Source organism: Colius striatus, chromosome 2, assembly GCF_028858725.1.
Source record: "Colius striatus isolate bColStr4 chromosome 2, bColStr4.1.hap1, whole genome shotgun sequence".
In the NCBI taxonomy this organism is placed as follows: Eukaryota; Metazoa; Chordata; class Aves; order Coliiformes; family Coliidae; genus Colius; species Colius striatus.
Genome location: NC_084760.1, coordinates 63,148,473 through 63,164,936, shown reverse-complemented (window position 1 = coordinate 63,164,936; position 16,464 = coordinate 63,148,473). Strand labels below are relative to the sequence as shown.

The 16,464-nt window shown below is 37.5% G+C and overlaps 1 protein-coding gene across 8 annotated transcripts in view; it reads left to right on the top strand.

The window, feature by feature from the left end:
- REPS1 (RALBP1 associated Eps domain containing 1) overlaps positions 1–3,564 on the top strand; it is a 67,447-nt gene extending 63,883 nt beyond the window's left edge. For all 8 annotated transcript variants that reach the window (XM_061990801.1, XM_061990798.1, XM_061990797.1 and 5 more), the window contains one exon: positions 159–3,564. Coding sequence is in view for 7 of the 8 variants with exons in the window: in XM_061990798.1 (XP_061846782.1) it covers positions 159–227 (69 nt within the window). In the remaining variant the exon portion in view is untranslated. The remainder of the gene's footprint in view (positions 1–158) is intronic.
- Positions 3,565–16,464: the final 12,900 nt, after the last annotated feature.

Below are 16,464 nucleotides of genomic sequence, written 5' to 3'. Positions count from 1 at the left end.
AGCAAAACCAGTCTTCTATTCAGATTATGGAAAGAGTTCTCCAGATTCTAGAAAAGACCCTTGTCAGAACTGAAGCTGACACTTACCGGTTTTGATTGCATGAGGAAATTTTTCAATCATTTGTGTGGATAGTCAGTAGAAAAATCTTTCTTTTGTAGGATGTTCTTGAAGAGAGAATCTCCCTGGAAGTCCAACTGGAACAACTTCGACCCTTTTCTCACCTCTAAGCCTACTGCCGTTAACTGTGAATTTACTAATTTTGAAAGGGGTATTGTTTTCAAAGCCTATTTAAAGATCCATGCATCTAGCTCAGTGCACTCTATTCTACATTAAATGTTGTGGTTCTGTTTTGTCAATTTGTCCACTTTTGTATTTAAGTATTTTAATTTCAGTGCAGAGAAAAAAAAAAAACTTTTTCCTTGAATGTGACACTGCCTCTCACATCATTTTCTGTGGGCATCCGTGATCTTTGTGGGACTTGAGTTTGCAGCATTTGTCGCCAAAATTTCCAACTGGAATTATTTAGTGGTTTCTTTTTTCCCGTTGAAACATCTTTGCAGAAGAGAATTGCTAATCAGTTGACTTTAAGCACAAACTCTTCTTTCACTATGGCATTTGTTTTATTGTGCCAGACAAGAGAAAAACTAGCAATCTGTCATCAGCCAATGTTACTTCCTAAGCTGCCTTTCACAATTGGAAAGTTGTTCACAATTTTAGGAAGCCTGCCTCTTTGCAATAAACCAATTTGTTCAGATTGACAGAGTTCTTGCAGGCCGACTGCCATATCAGCTGGATTCGGTTGTTTTTGTTGCATATGTTACTGACTATGTAACCACAGATTGCCAGGTGTTCACATTTTCTCCATTCATGATTCCAATTCAGCCGCATGCATTCAAAGATTTATGGTACAATCAGTCATTTTGTCAAACACACCTTGTTTTCAATCCTCCTCTTTGTGAAAATAGTTGGGTGTAAAACCCCAACGTATTAATTACACGTTACCTAAGCACCACTTGTAATTGCATGTTTCACACATTACCTTTTAATAACAGATCACACCCACCAGTTTTCACTATAACAAATTGTATTGTCAAGTAATGTGTCAGTACCTCTATGAACTTCTGATTCCCAGAAAAAAAAAAAGAAAAACCTAAAAAACAACCAACAACCCCCCCAAAAAAAACCACCCACACAAAAAAACCTCAGACTGTTTGCTTCTTAGGAATTCTGGGGTACCTTCTGTCATCTTGTTTCCAGGCCTTATTTCTCTGGCATATAGACAGGCTTCACTATTAACAGAGTTCCCTGAGTGTATCCTGCTATTCAGGTTGATGTACTGTATTAGGATTTGTTGTATATTGTACGATACACACCTTTGATCTCATATGTAAATTTGCATTAATTGCTGACTAACAGCAGATATTCTATTTAATGGCTTCTTCTGGCTGTGGGATCATAGATGTTTAACTGCATGGATGTATCTCTGCAGAATCAGAACTAGCAATTGTGTGATTTTTACACCAATAAAACAGCACAATATTTTAATTTTGTTGATTCATCTTTACCTGGGAATTGAAACTCATTCAGATAGGTGGGAGGGGCTTAATACAGGTCTGCAGGGAATTTTTTTGTAATTCTGGGGCATGTATAAGAAACAGTTGATCATAATCCCTTGACCATTTTTTTCCTCCATTTTTTAGCTGTTGGTCAGAAGTTATAAAATTCTCTTGGTAATCTGTGGCTATACTCCTTTTGTATCCTCCCATAAGTAAATCTAATTCAGTTGTAGCTTCTAAGAAGTAAATGCTAGTGCTGATTTGAGTTTAAAGAAATGTGTAGTTTATAAGTCTTCACTTCGGTTTGATTTCCTTGAGATTACCTTTCAAAGCTAAAACTAAATGGATCACCTATTAGCACTCCTTATCCTTAATGCCTCGCTTCTGTGCTTGAATTAAATTCTCTTAACATCTGCTTCCTTTCCAAATGGTTAGGTCAAGTCAGATTTTTCTGCTGGATGTGCTGTTTGTTACAGTGAAAAAGAAGTATTTCTCTTTCTGGTTATTCCATACAGAGTGAATCATTACGGTTAATTTTTTTTATTGCTATAACTATTCCAACTTTTTATTCAAATGTCATGGAAGTGTTGCAGATGGCTTATGTATATAGTAATCCAAAGCAGATTCACTGGTATGAAAGACATGAATGTCATAGTTGCATGGTACTTTTTATTTGCATGTAAAAGGATTAAGAAATGATAGTTAAATGGGCACAAAGGTTACATATAAATTGCATTTCCATGACGTCTTGCCATTTAGTAGATAAAGTGCAAGATTTTGACTTGAAAAAGACAAGATATAACTAGGCAAAACAAAAGTAAAAACTTTAAAGCTGAAAGACTACTCACTTTTATTATAACTGCCAAGTAGCAAGAACAGTGTCTAAAAAAACTGGGAAAAGCAGGTCACTTACAGTAAAGAATGTTGACTTCAAACCAACAATCTTGTCCATAGTTTATTTAAAAGTTTAAAATACATTTTAAAAATAGTGTTATTTTCATATTAATATTTAAGTGTGAAGCCTATGTGTAGCAGCAGGATTCTTAAATCAGAATTTAACATTTTTAGCTTAAATGTAAAAAGCCTTTTACATTCAAATGTCACATGTACATATGAATTTCTTGTAGCATCCATATCTTTCTAGTAGAATGGCAACTTAGTGTCTCGAGAAGAACTTACGCAATCTGAACATTTTTGTCTTACCAATGAGTCTATTTTTAAGAATTTTTGTGGATTACTTTTAATGTATCATTCAGTACATTTTAAACCAGTTTTTCATGGTCAGAAGAGCTTCTAACTGAAAAACTACTTACGTCTTAAGAACATCACTGCCAATGATGTTCAGAAGTTACCTCAGTAATGTAACCCGACTTTAAGCCCTTATAAAATTATTTCCCTGTCTTCTCCATTTGTTTGATCTTGATCCAGCCACTTGATGCATTCTTTTTTATGAACTTAGATTGTAAGCTCCTTGGAGCAAGTAATTATGTGCCGTACAAGAGATGTGCTCTCTGTATTGATGCTATAAATTCAGACTACTAAACAGTATGGTGTATGATTCATGTACCCAGCTAGGATGGATGGACAGCAGCATGCATTTCTGAAGCACCTGCAAAACTTTTTTCTTTGGACTTTGTGGTTGGAGTAGTGTCTCCCCGATTGATTTGCATTTCCTTTTTGTTTCTTCTACTAATGTGCCTCTTCATTCCACCTGCTTTGGAGTTGCTTTTCTCTCCATTCGTTGCTTGTCTTTGTACTGCAGAGAAGATTTCCAAAATGCAGAGGTAAAAAGCTGAAAAGCCACTTACTTTGAGCAGTATTTTAAGTCTACCCAATGTAAGCTAGTGTTTTTGAGTTTTTTGTACTTCACATGCCCCTCGTTTTACTTGCAATTGTATAGTATATGAACTAGAAGGATTGCTTATTACCGGGTATGTCTTATGTGGGATAAACAAAGCTGAGGTTATAAAAAGTTAAAACTAAAGAAAATAAATTTGCAGCATTGTTTCTTGTGTGAGATGTCTCAGTCCCTTATGGATGGGGTGTGCTGTGTTTCCACCGTAAATTTAGGGCAAAGTCAAGTTACGCTTCTGGGTTCAGCTACACACAGTTTGTCTTTAAATGGAACTTTATGGATGACCTAGTCTGAATCGATTTTTCCTAAAAGAAAAAAAAAAATAAAAACCACTGCCTTTTGACTCATTCTAGTCTTAGTTTCTAGTAGAATGTAGTTTCATGAAACAACATGTTTTTGAAAGTTTTGTCATTCCCAGCTGAGTAATAACAATGCAGTTCCTGCTCTGTGTGGAAAATTAAAAAATAACTTATGTGTTTTAAACATAGTTTCTTGTTTAAATTACTTAAATACTTTACAAACCAGTCCATGTGCAGCTGAGTATTTATTTATACTCCCCAAAGTTCTGTTTTTTGAGATGTACTATTTAATTTCATAAGCAGTATTTCAGCTTGTTTTGCCATGGATATTGATGTACTAATAACTTCTAATGCAACCCTCTAGAACAAAACACATAAAAACCAATGACTTTATTCTCTAATAACAACAAAAAAAATAAATATTATGTTGCTCTTAATAGTCTTTGATAATAACTAACTAGTGATTGTATAGGAGCAATGTTAAAAATGTAAATTTACCAATAATGGTGTTGTCCTGATAAATAATACCCAAGCAAAATATAAACTTTTTTTCTCAAGAGTCTTTAAATTAATTGGTTTTCCAAATTCATTCAATTGTGTGTTTGGAGGGAGAGTTTAATCCTGTGTGATTTCCTTTCAGTAATATTTCTTTATATTGGCAAAATGGATTTTAAAAGTGTAATTCCTGCTTTAAAGCTATATTTTACACTAATTGTACCTAAACCATGTGATGATGAAGATTGTACACTAATTGTACCTGGCTGTACACTATTAGTATATTCCTAAGTGATTTTACAGTACTTTTCTCCAGATTACTCTATATGGGCATTCAATATATTACATTTCAGTTTTTGTCAGAAATGGTCTTTGTTTCATTATAATACTCAAAAATTTAGAATTATAACTCTATGAAACAATAAGTTTGTGATCTCACAGCTTATAGCCAAAGTTTTGAGAAGACTTAGTACTATTTATCACACTTTGAGAGCATACTGTAGCACAGAAAGCTACATGAATTCGCTTCCATCTCTAGTAGAGTATGTTCTTGACACTTTGTCATTTTGACTGGTTTTGATTATGAGCAATCTAAGAAATGAACAAAACATCATAATAAATAGTGAAAGCAACTTCAGCTTTTGACATTCAGTAATGTGTTGATGAAAAACCCCCAAATTAGAGTAATGCTGCTATTGATGCTAACATGACTGGAGTATGTTTCCCAGCCTACTGAGGAGCTCAGAGAGATAGCACTACATCCCACTCTACAATTCATGTAAACTCTTTGATATATTCCATATAGCAGTAATGGTGGCTTTCGCTTTCTGTCATCTAACTTTGGAGGACTAACTGTTTCTCTCTTTGGCTTAAATAAGATTGCATTTAAACTGACAGAAGGAGGTTTGGTCCATGGGATGGAACAAGTTAAATTTAAGAGACAGCACTCTGAAACAGGGAATGTCTTCTGAAAGTAGCCTATTGTCTTTCATATCCATTCAAAGGGCAAATTAGAAAGACTAGCATTTGAGAGAACAGTTGCATAATGAGAAAGGATGCAGTAAAATCAGTTATTTGTCCTAAGATGGTGTTGCATGAGTGGGAAGTGAGTAGAATGAGCATTATAGCAGTTGCTGTAAACCATAAACACTTGTGTGTGTGTGAGCACCTGTTAAGGGTTTCTGGCATATGTGATTGATTGTGTTAGACTTAAGAGGAAGGTATGGATGGTAGGTAGCTTCAGCCATGTGGTTTCTCAGAAGCTGAAGGAAACACTTTGGGAACTCCTGTGGTGTCTTAGGAGCACGTTTCATTAAACTGTGGAATTCAGCACTCTATATAAAAGTGCTGCTGTGCCTCAGCATTCTATATAAAGTGCTGCTGTGCCTTTTTTGGAGACCTTGAACTGATACAAAGCTTGAGTTCAGTCTTATATGAAAAAGCAGTACGTATTTCAAGGAAAAGGGAGGTGTATTTGAACGTATTCTGTCAGAAAATGCAGAAGTGACATGCCTTCAGCTTGTACTTGTTCTGTTATGTATCCCTACCTTTGGAAGAAGAGTGCTGCAGTTTGCAACAAACCCTTTTAGAGCTTCAGTCCTGTTGTCTTTCACTGCTCTCATGAAGGAACTTAGTCACCTGCTTTCTATCAAAAGGAAGAAGTTCACAGAAAAATCAAGAGATGTTTCTGCTGTCAAAGGGTACTTAAAAGGAGTATATTCCTGGGTTTGCACTATACTTTGAGGATGAAGTAGTGTTCAAGAAAGAAAATTCCCATGGAAAAGCAGTATTAATTCATGTGCCATTTTAATGAACGTTAGGAGGCTAATTGTAATGGATTTTATGGTTTTCACCAAGTTGCTTCCATAGATTGACTCATTAACCAGGAAACATGCTAAAAACTCTTAGAACTTTATGTGTCAAAAGTATCAGATGTTTTGTGAATGGGTTTTATCCTCTTTTTTTGTAGCCTTTTCAAACAATGGAAACTTCTGAAGTTTTAAAACTTCCTTTTGCAAATAGCTGTGTGTGCAGAATAGCAGGAAGTTTTTTGTTCCACTTGTGAAAGAAAAAGTATCCATTGATTTTCAGTGGCATTGCATTTCAGCTGTCACAACTCAAAATTGTCCTGTTCTGAATTAATACAAAGCGAGTACTGACAAAAATGTAACTGAAATTAGATATGATGTTGATCCCAAGATAGAATGTTGGGTTTAAAATTTTCAGAAAGATGGCATTATGAAGTATTATTTTTCATGTTATTCTAGGTTTGTGTCCTCTTACCTTTACTGGTGGTTTTAAAGTAAGAGAAAAACAGGCACAAATAGATTGAATACTGGATCCAGAGGAAGCTTGCAACTATGTGTAGCTGTGTCTATAGATGCAGTGCCATTGCCCGTCTTGGGTACCAGATACCATGTGCTTAATTGTAAGCCTGAATGCATATTTATTTAGTCCACTTAAATAGGAATAAGGTTGAGGTTTGCATTTTTTATTCAGCATCTGTGTGTTTGGATGATCAAGCTGGTAACTTCAAAATGAAGTGAGTGAGACTATTGATAAATACTGTGAGTTTCTGTGTTACTTCTCACTTGGACATATAAATTTACCAGTAGACATGTGAACTGGTGCATGCGTGCATCTTGCTTTTCGACACCTCTTGTATTTTTTAGGATGTAAGGTAAAAGTAGAGCCTGATGCAAACTCATAGTAGTATAGTACATGTAGTTGCTGTGAGGTTGCAGAAAGCTGATAGTACTAATACAAAATTCATTCTGGTTTCATGTGGATTTACAATCTGCTTGTAGATGTTTCAGAAAATTTCAGTCCTGATGTGGAATCCTGTGAAATCAAACCTTCGTTCAAACTATCGTATCAAAACAAGCTGTGAGAAGTTTCTTTTCATTTCCAGCATGGTAATTGTGGACTTCCTTTGGTGATTTCAGATTGACCTGCAAACTACTGAGTCTGCAGAGTAAAGCATGTTGCTGAAGACGTTTGTACAGGTTTGAAGGGGTAGACTGAACTTATGTCAGTCCAGACCTTATGCAGATTATTTACTCTGGAAGTGTTTCTGTCAGAATATCTAAGGTCTGCCTAGGTTTCACATGAGAACAAAAAGAATTGTTACCCTGAAAAATACAAGCCCAGTTAGTTGGGCTTTTAAAACTACTTATTTTACTAGTCTAAAAACATTCCAGCCTACTCTTTCTTTCTGTACCGGCGCTTAGTGTATGGTTGCAGTATTAAGACTAATTATTATTTTTCATTCTAGAGTTAGGAGGTAACCCAATGAGAGATTTCTGATTTTAAGATCCTCAGGATCTCTGTGAATTCAAGACACCTTATAAATGTACAGCTTTGATCTCAGACCTTGTGTTATTTGGTAGCCTGTTTAGCCCGTTACTGCTGCTCTGAAGGTATTAAGATGCTTATAACTTTAAGCCTGTAGAAAGTAAAAGACAGACCTTTTTCTCAAGTAGATTCCATAGTCTTTTCCTCTAAAATCAGTGCAAGTTGAAGTAGGTCTGCCAATGCTACATTTCGAACCACCTGAATCACCAGCTTTTAAAACTAAAGTAAGAAATGCTTGCTTTTTTTCCTTGTAGGTTCTGAGGGGTTTATTTTACATTAAATTAGATTGAAAATCCTGACACAAATTGAAACAAATTTGTTGCAATGATAGTCTGAATGGTTTTAAACTTGAAATGCTGGTTAATTTTTTTTTTCTAATGTGCCCCTATTTTCCGTCACAGATGCATATCAGTTTTTAGGGTTCTGTATAAATGTTTCCTGTATTGGCACACGCTTAACTGTGAGACTGTATTTGTTCTAGTAGTTTGAAGATTTCCATCTTTTCAATATTTTGGCCTTTGGCTTAGTTGCACTGATAGGGTGGTCAGATTATCTGCAAACTGCTCTTTTTGTTTAACTTACTCTAGTCCCAGTCTTCCAGTTTCTGAGAAACTTGTGTGTTTTCAGTTGTTTCATGTTCCTTTTTTTTGTTATTTTAATACTATTGAAGACCTAAGTGTTGAAAGTCTCATACTGATCTTGGTGTTTCTAAATAGGAAGGGGGAAAATTCTGATCTATTACAATGATTAACTTTTTAATATTCAAAATTTAGATCTAATGTCAGCCATTAGAAATATTGTATGGCTTTTTTTAGTGTTTTTTTTTTTCACTTGGAGAGATTTACAGCTGTCATGGAAGTGTGCCACAAGTCTCCATGTAAAGCCTTATTTCAACAAAGTTCAGTGCTAATATGGATATCTGCCTGTTTGGTCTCATTGCAGAACCAGAGCCACAGTCGGTTCTGATTCAGTACGGTTCTTGACTTGTGTTATGTTTTGGGGATACAGATTGTCAAAAAAAAAAAAAAAAAAAGAGAAAAATAACAGCCTTCCATGGTTAAGGGTACGATAAGCCAGCAGCGTGAGCAAAACTGGAGTAATGGCTCCCAGCTCAGTCCAGTGACCCAGGCAGCATTATAACTTCCAGTCAAAGCAGGACTTTTCACCCTGAGTAAAAGTTTGGTGCTGTGTAGTAGTATTAAATTTCCGTACTGTTGGGAACTAACAAACAGTTGAAATGCAGCACCACCTCAAGTTTCACTTTGTTCTGATGATAGTTTAAATTAAAAAATGATTTTTAAAAAATATTCTGTTTCTGCTCTATAGTATCTGTAGATGTGTGTGGGTTCTTTCCTTCTGAACAGGGGACAAGAGCAACCGGGAACTGAATTCGTGGCAAGGGTTCTTTTTTGTTAAAAGAACATGAATAAAAAGTGCATGTTCTTTGAGACACTCAACTCTGAATTCTGCTTACAAATTCCAAAATAAAAATGGTCTCTAGGCACATGCTTAGCAAAAAGTAGAACTTCCTACAGGAATATGGAACTTGCTACAGGAATACGGTATGTGCATTTCTATGTCTATTTTCCTGGCTATTTTTATCTTCTAGCATTTACATAGTAAGCTGTAGCTTAAAAATATACAGAAAACAATGTAAAATAATTTTGCTGCTTATAAACTGCATCTGGTGATTTATATAATGGTTCTTAACTCATTCTGTGGTTAGTCCCATGGTTCAGTGATCTCTCATTTTCTGTGATATGTCTGAGAATTAAATAGAAACCCTTTTTGCCTTTGAGTAGGAAAAACATTGTTTGAAGTATCTGCTTGTATTAAGCTGTTCAGATTGTCCATTGGTCTAGCTACTATAGATTCTGTCAACTTTTTTGACTGGCAGAAGTCTTAAATATGTATTAAGAATGATTGTAACGATTCTGGTAAAAGCTTTTCAAGTAATTATTAGTGTAATCACATTTTGTGCAGTAACGAACTCCTCAGAAAATGCTTTTAAAGGTTCTCCATCCCTAGCTCTAAATATTTGAATTCATCCTGCTGGATAGACTTGAGTTACAAGAAGAAAACTCAGCTCTTGCATTTCATGCCTCTTCTTCTTCTAAGAGCCCAAAGGCAGTCTGCATTTCTCTTTGGCACTACTCCAGTCTGAGCCATGTTTCCTGACAGAGGTGTGAATGCTTTTTGAGAACTGTGTGCTGTGAAACATTGCTTTGACCTAGACCAGACATTGCAGTTGAATCTCAAGAACTGGCAGGTAAGTGGATTTACTGCGCATCTCGCCTCTGGGTACGCGTTATACTGGAGAGAGAGCAGTATGCCAGAAGGCATAGACCAACTCACAGTCCATGCACAGATGGTTTCTGAGGTATGTGTATATAATCATGTAGTGGGGAAAAAAGGCAAGTACCAATGGGTTTTCTTTATTAGCCAAGAGTAAGATGACTGCTTTATCCCCGATCAAGCCGATGTGATCCTTAGTTGTATTAATTATGCAGTCCTTATCCCAGTACTGTACGTAGCAACTCCTATGTGGTGTTTGTGCTGAAGAGCTCATTGAACTGAGCTGTTCTCATCCACTTCATCTATTCGCATGTGTTAAAAGTTTTGGATGAGGCTTTAACAACTCGCATTTTGAGTCAAAACGATGAGGAAATGAGGTAAGTTGTAGGAGCTAAGCTAGTAACACTGATCTTTTAAAATCAATATTCCATGTTAATAGTTAGGCTCTTTATTTTGGGACTTTGAGACTAAAGCATTTCAAGCAATTTTTTAACTAGTCAAAACGTGACAATGCAAGAACTGTTCCATAAATTCTGTGGGGGTAAAAATTACGCTAAAAATTGTCAGAAATAAACTGATTCTTTAGGGAACCAAATAGCAGTACAGGGATTGCAGTTACTCAAGAATCTGAGACCTACTTAAAGATTGTAAAGTACTGTTATTGCAGGAAATTAATATTAAGCACCACTTTAATTACTTAGTATTTATTATACAAAGTGTGTCACTGTTTTTCAAAACCTAGATGGGAAGGATCATTAGGAGAAGTATTCATGTAAAACTGATTTTCCTGGCTCTAGATCATGTACTGCAGCTTTCATTTTTGTTGTTCTTCAGGATCCAGACATCACACATTCAGTCTGAGCACAAGGTCATCAGTCAAAGGGATGGACCTGGAACATGCCACTCATTGAGGAGCAGACAGATGCCTTTTTAAATGTTTAATCATGTTGGTAGTTTTAAAAGGGAAAAGCTGAGTTTTCTTGCACAGGAATTTATGCTTGTAAAGCTTTTTGCACAGAAAAACAGTGACAACTGCTATTTGAGAATCCTGTGCTCTCTTCTTATCTCCCATCTTGGCAATAAAAGCTTCTCTGGCTGGATCTTTGTACTTGGTCAATCTTTTAGAGACGAGCTGCTTTATAGAAGGAGCTGTTTTAAAAGCTTGCATATTTTTTAGTGGTTTTCAAACTGTGTAAAGACAGTTCCTTGCCAGTCTGGACAAACCCATGCAAAACAGGTGTGACGATCCTACTGAAGTGTTGGGATGGTAACAAGAAACAAGTTATTTCCCCTCCTTGCTCTGTTTGACAGTGTTCCATTTTTAGACACTGTTCAAGATGACATTATGAATTCCTAATGTAGTGGAGAAACTTGAAAAACTTGAGGATTTTGAAAATGTACACGGTAGTGACGTTTTCCAGGACCTCACATATTTCATGTTTTTAAACTCTTTTATCGTCCCACCCTGCCACTATTTGTTAGATTTTTTCGTTGAGGACAGTGAATGAAGAGTAAGCACCCTGATGTGCACAGTTACAGCCCTGGCAGGCTGGAGTTTTTTCAAGCACACACAATTTTGAAGGCTGGAAACTGTTTCAGAATCCCTACCCAGAGAGCCTTTGGAGTTGAGGGTTCTCTTCCTGATGCAGCTCACCAGCAGTTCTTTGGCTGAATTCATTTACAGAAGTAATGGTGTATTCAGCTGCAACGTGCTTTTCATTTGCTATTGAAGACCCAACTTTTCTGGCAGAAAACTCAACTTCGTTACCTAATAGGTGAGATTACAGATTTATAAACAGGCAGTTCAGCCACTCTGATTATTTTTTAGACCATATCTTACTGGTTTTGATGGAAGAGAAGGCCTTTTCCAGTGCTGTTGTCATATGAGGAGCAGGGTGTTTAAAAACATACTTTTGATGTTTGTAAAGTACAAATTACTGGCAATCGATTTCCTTGTAAATCTACATTTGGCACACTTTTATCTTATCCCAAGGTAGATTTAGCCCAAAGGGCTTCAACTTTGAAATGTGTGTGACAAAAAATTAAATGGCTATCACATTTTTCCATTTCAGCCTAGCAGCCTTTTGAGTGCCAAGTTGCTTCAAGGGGACTGCTGCTTTCTATTTGTGTGCCTTTCTGAACCCATGGCTGTATGCTTACATTAGATCTGCTGAGGCAGTTTCATGAGCTTCTGAGAACAATTGTTTCAGACTAATCTGGAACTTAAAACCTTGCCTTAGAAATCAAAGTCTCCTGCCAACTTTGAATTTCAATCACAGTCTTAGGTTAGAAACCTCATGGACTCCACTAAATTAAAGCCCTTGAATTTATAACTCTATCTGCTGCAAGTGCTTCTGGCGCAGAAGACGACGACGTCTACATCAGAAGGCAAAGATGTGTCAGCAAGTTAATTAGGATGAAGAAAGAAGCTGAGCTCCTTCATCAAGGTGTTTGGTATACAAAAGCCAAATCACATGAGCTCAGATGTTTGATGCTGTTTCTTATATGCAGTATACTGTTACCCTTATCAGTCATTGCATTCTGAGAGTTGCCTTATATTTTGTGTTGAAATTAGCTGTTCAGACTAGTGGAGTTAGAGCATTGTTTTATAAAGAGTGATACATTCAGTTTCTCTACTGCCAGATTTTAAAAAACATTCTTTGTTTCTTCAAAAGCAAAGCTGAAAGAGTATGATTTGTAGCAGTGGTTTTTTTTCTGCAAGCTTTTAACAATTTTAAGAAATTGTAAAATATGGTACAGCAGTAGTAGTCTGCTCTCAAGAGTGAAGCAGCAAACATGCAAGTAGCATGAAGTCTTCTAGAATGCCACCTCCAAATTAAAACATGTCAGCTGGTCTGCAGCTCATGTGCATTCGCTGTAACAATCAGTAGCCTGTAATAACTCCTTGCTATGAGCCAGCTGAAGCCTTCAGTTGTGTATAGATTGTTCTGCTTTATTGATGCAGGTCTGTCCTGGTTTCAACTGGCACAGAGTTAATTTTCTTTCCTAGTAGCTGGTAAAAGGCTGTGTTCTGCATTTAGTGTGAGAATAGTGCTGGTAGCACACCAAAGTTTTAGTTGTTGCTAAGCAGCACTTATCCAAAGTGAAGGACTTTTTAGTTTCCCATGCTCTGCCATTGAGGAAGTGCACAAGGAGCTGGGAGGGGACATGGCCAGGACACAGCTGACCCCAGGGCTATTCCACACCATAAGATGCCCATTGTACAAACCAAGGGGAGCTGACAGGGAGGGCAGATGGCTGCTCAGGGACAGCCTAGGCATTGAGCAGCAGGTGATGAGGATTGCATCATGCATTACTTTTCTTGGGTATCTTTTCACTGCAGTTTTTTGTTTTTAATGTAAATTATTAAAATGTTTTACTTGTTTTCAGTTCTCCCCATCCCACTGTGGGGACAGGGGTAGTGACAGACAAGGAGGAGTGAGGGAGAGAGTGGCCGTGTGGTGCTTACTTGCTGACTGGGGTTAAACCATGGCAAGGTCTTAATAAAAATACCTTCTCTCCATTTACAATGCAGTTATGTGAGACCTGTTCTGATGTCTCGTTCCCGCTGTTGACCATTTTGCACTGTGTGCTGGTTGGCACTTCTGGGCAGTCAGCTGCACATTTGGTATGTACTTATTTGTCTTTTGTAGTGAGTGAAGTGACCTGTGATAAAGCCCACATTTTGTGATGACGACAATGAGATGCACAAGGCACAGATCACTGGCAGGGAATTCAATTATTTGTAATTTTACAGGAATTAATTTCCAGCATTGCTGGCTAAAACGTGTGTGTTTAGTAATCGTAAACACTCTGTGAACTCAAAACTTGGTGTTTATTTGCCTAGAACTGAATTGTGTATGTGACATTCAACATGAAGTGCAGATTCGATCATGTGAGGAGTGATGAAATGCAAGTACATTTAGAAGGAGCTCCTTTGGCACACAGTAAGCCTGCTTGCATCCTCATGTGCTTTTAGGCCAAATTTGGCTGCTATGTTCATTTTTAAGAAGTGAGCTGTATGCCCTGGTTCCATGGGGTAGATAGCACCTTTCTAGGAAAAAAAAAAACTATCCTCAAACCAGATGTTACACCTACAGTAGCTGCTATTTGCAGAAAGGAATAGTTGGGGAAATTATCCACATGAAAACAGGTGTTTCAGTTTCTCCCAAGAAGTGTGAGACTTTATGTTGACAAAGCATTCCCACATCTGTGCCACTCCTGGAGCAAGAGTTGTGTATTGCTGCCTTTCATGGGCAATTTCCAATCTTCATTTTTTGAACAAAAAAGAAGAAACCCAACCCAGAAAAACCCAGCTCTGCTTTGAGAAAGTGAAGAGGGTAAGATGGCGTTCTCAAATTGCCATTATAAGTAGAACTAAAAGTAAAAATACATTATGTTTCAAGAGTTGAAGCCTATGAAAAATGCTTACACGGCTGCCTCAGGATCCCAGTATGTATTGTGTTAAAGGTGAATTACTTTGAATTGCAACATAACCCCGTGGTGGATTGGGATCAGTGGGGAGACTGAATAGGCATCAACACTCAATATGCCATGTAAAATATGAAGAATGCAACCTAGTTGTGAAGTCTCAACATACTGTCTGTGGTTTATAAGGCTCTGATGTGCCGTTGAACCCTGTAGTAAATACTCCCAATTTCTTACCGATTGAAATGAATTTACAGATGATGATCCAAATTTACCCAGGCTTTTCTTTCGGTGTTACACCTTTCCTCCTTGTCCCTTTGTGATGCTGCAGCTCTAAAACACAACCTGCTGAACACTAGTAGCATGAGGTCAGCAGGCTGTAAATTTACCTTTCTGTTCCTTTTCACAAATGAGAATTTCAAGACACTGCTCAGCCTGGGTCTGTCAGCATTTGTATACATCTGTCATTTTTAATAAACTTACTGGGGGAAAAAAAAAAGTCAGACCTTAACTGTTGAAACGTAAGAGTTACTGGCATCCTGGGATGCATCAAGAGTGTGGGCAGCAGGTCAAGGGAGGTTCTCCTCCCTCTCTACTCTGCCCTGGTGAGGCCTCATCTGGAGTACTGTGTCCAGTTCTGGGCACCTCAGCTCAAGAGGGACAGGGAAGTGCTGGAGAGAGTCCAGCGCAGGGCCACCAAGATGATCAGGGGACTGGAGCATCTTTCATATGAGGAAAGGCTGCAGGAACTGGGGCTGTTTAGTCTGGAGGAGACTGAGGGGTGATCTTATTAACATTTATAAATATCTAAAGGGTGGGTGTCAGGAGGTTGGGACATCCCTTTTTTCTATAGTAGCTAGCAACAGGACAAGGGGTAATGGGATGAAGCTGGAACACAAAAAAGTTCCACTTAAATATTAGAGAAAACTATTTCACTGTTCAGGTGAGGGAGCCCTGGCACAGGCTGCCCAGAGGGGTTGTGGAGTCTCCTTCCTTGGAGGTCTTCAAGACCCGCCTGGACATGTTCCTATGCGACCTGATCTAGGTGAACCTGCTTCTGCAGGGGGGTTGGACTAGATGATCTCTAAAGGTTCCTTCCAACCCCTACCATTCTGTGATTCTATGAGTTGTTATATTTTCTGAATATAAGATTCTTAATGCCTTAATAATTCATCTTGCTGTTTTTGAAGAAAGTTAATTTAATACCCCTGGCTCTCATCTCTTCCAAACTCTCTTTTCTTAGATACTTTCCTATTTGCCTTTCTTCCTGATTTTTAGTTTACCGAGGTTGACACAGATGTCCCTAGGTTACCTCACTCCAAGAGCAGTGACTCAGGAAAGAGCCCCTTCTTTCAAACACTGTATTCCTTTATCAGTGTGAGTTTAGGCCAGGGAACATTCAGCATTAGTACGCTCACCATCTCCAGAAACAGTTCTCCAGGAAACAAGATAACAGAAAAGCAGCTCATTTTCTGCAGCCACTTACGTACTTTTATAATTACCAAAAACCCATCCAGAAATGTGTTAGATTTTTTCTTTTTCTGTGAGAGCCTAGAGCTGTGATTACTTTATTACCACCTAGAGAGTCTCTCAAATAGCTCGCTACAAAATGTTCTTGTTATGAATGCCAAACATAATGAGCATACACCATTAATGGATCATTTAAAAGGCTCAAATGTGTATCCAGGAGATAAGAGAATTTAAATTTCTTAATTATTTGCACGGAATGCATTCTTTGTGACTTGTGTTTGCCTCTGGGCTTAAGGTGGTTGAAGAAAAAGTTGCTAATTCTTGTATAATTCTAAAGGGCTGCTTGAGAAAATGACATATCTCAAATTCCAGCTCTGCGTTATATGCTTGCACAAATTGCCTCAGAAACTTAAAGATCAAGACATCTGAGACCACAGATTTGTAAATTATTTGAAATGTGAAGTCACAAGCCTAGGCAGTTAGGTAGCAGAGCCCAAAAACGCAAAATAATTATATCTATTGTAAACCAGCTTGAATTATGAAAACTACATGTTAAAAGTGTGTTTTGGGGACCAGCATATGTTGCAGTCCTGCAATACACTGTATTAGAGACATGCTGCTAGTGAGGGTACAGCTCTCCTGGATCAAAATGAGCTGTGACAATGTCATTTCACTTCTATAAATGCAGCTCTGCTGGTGACTTCTGCTGCCA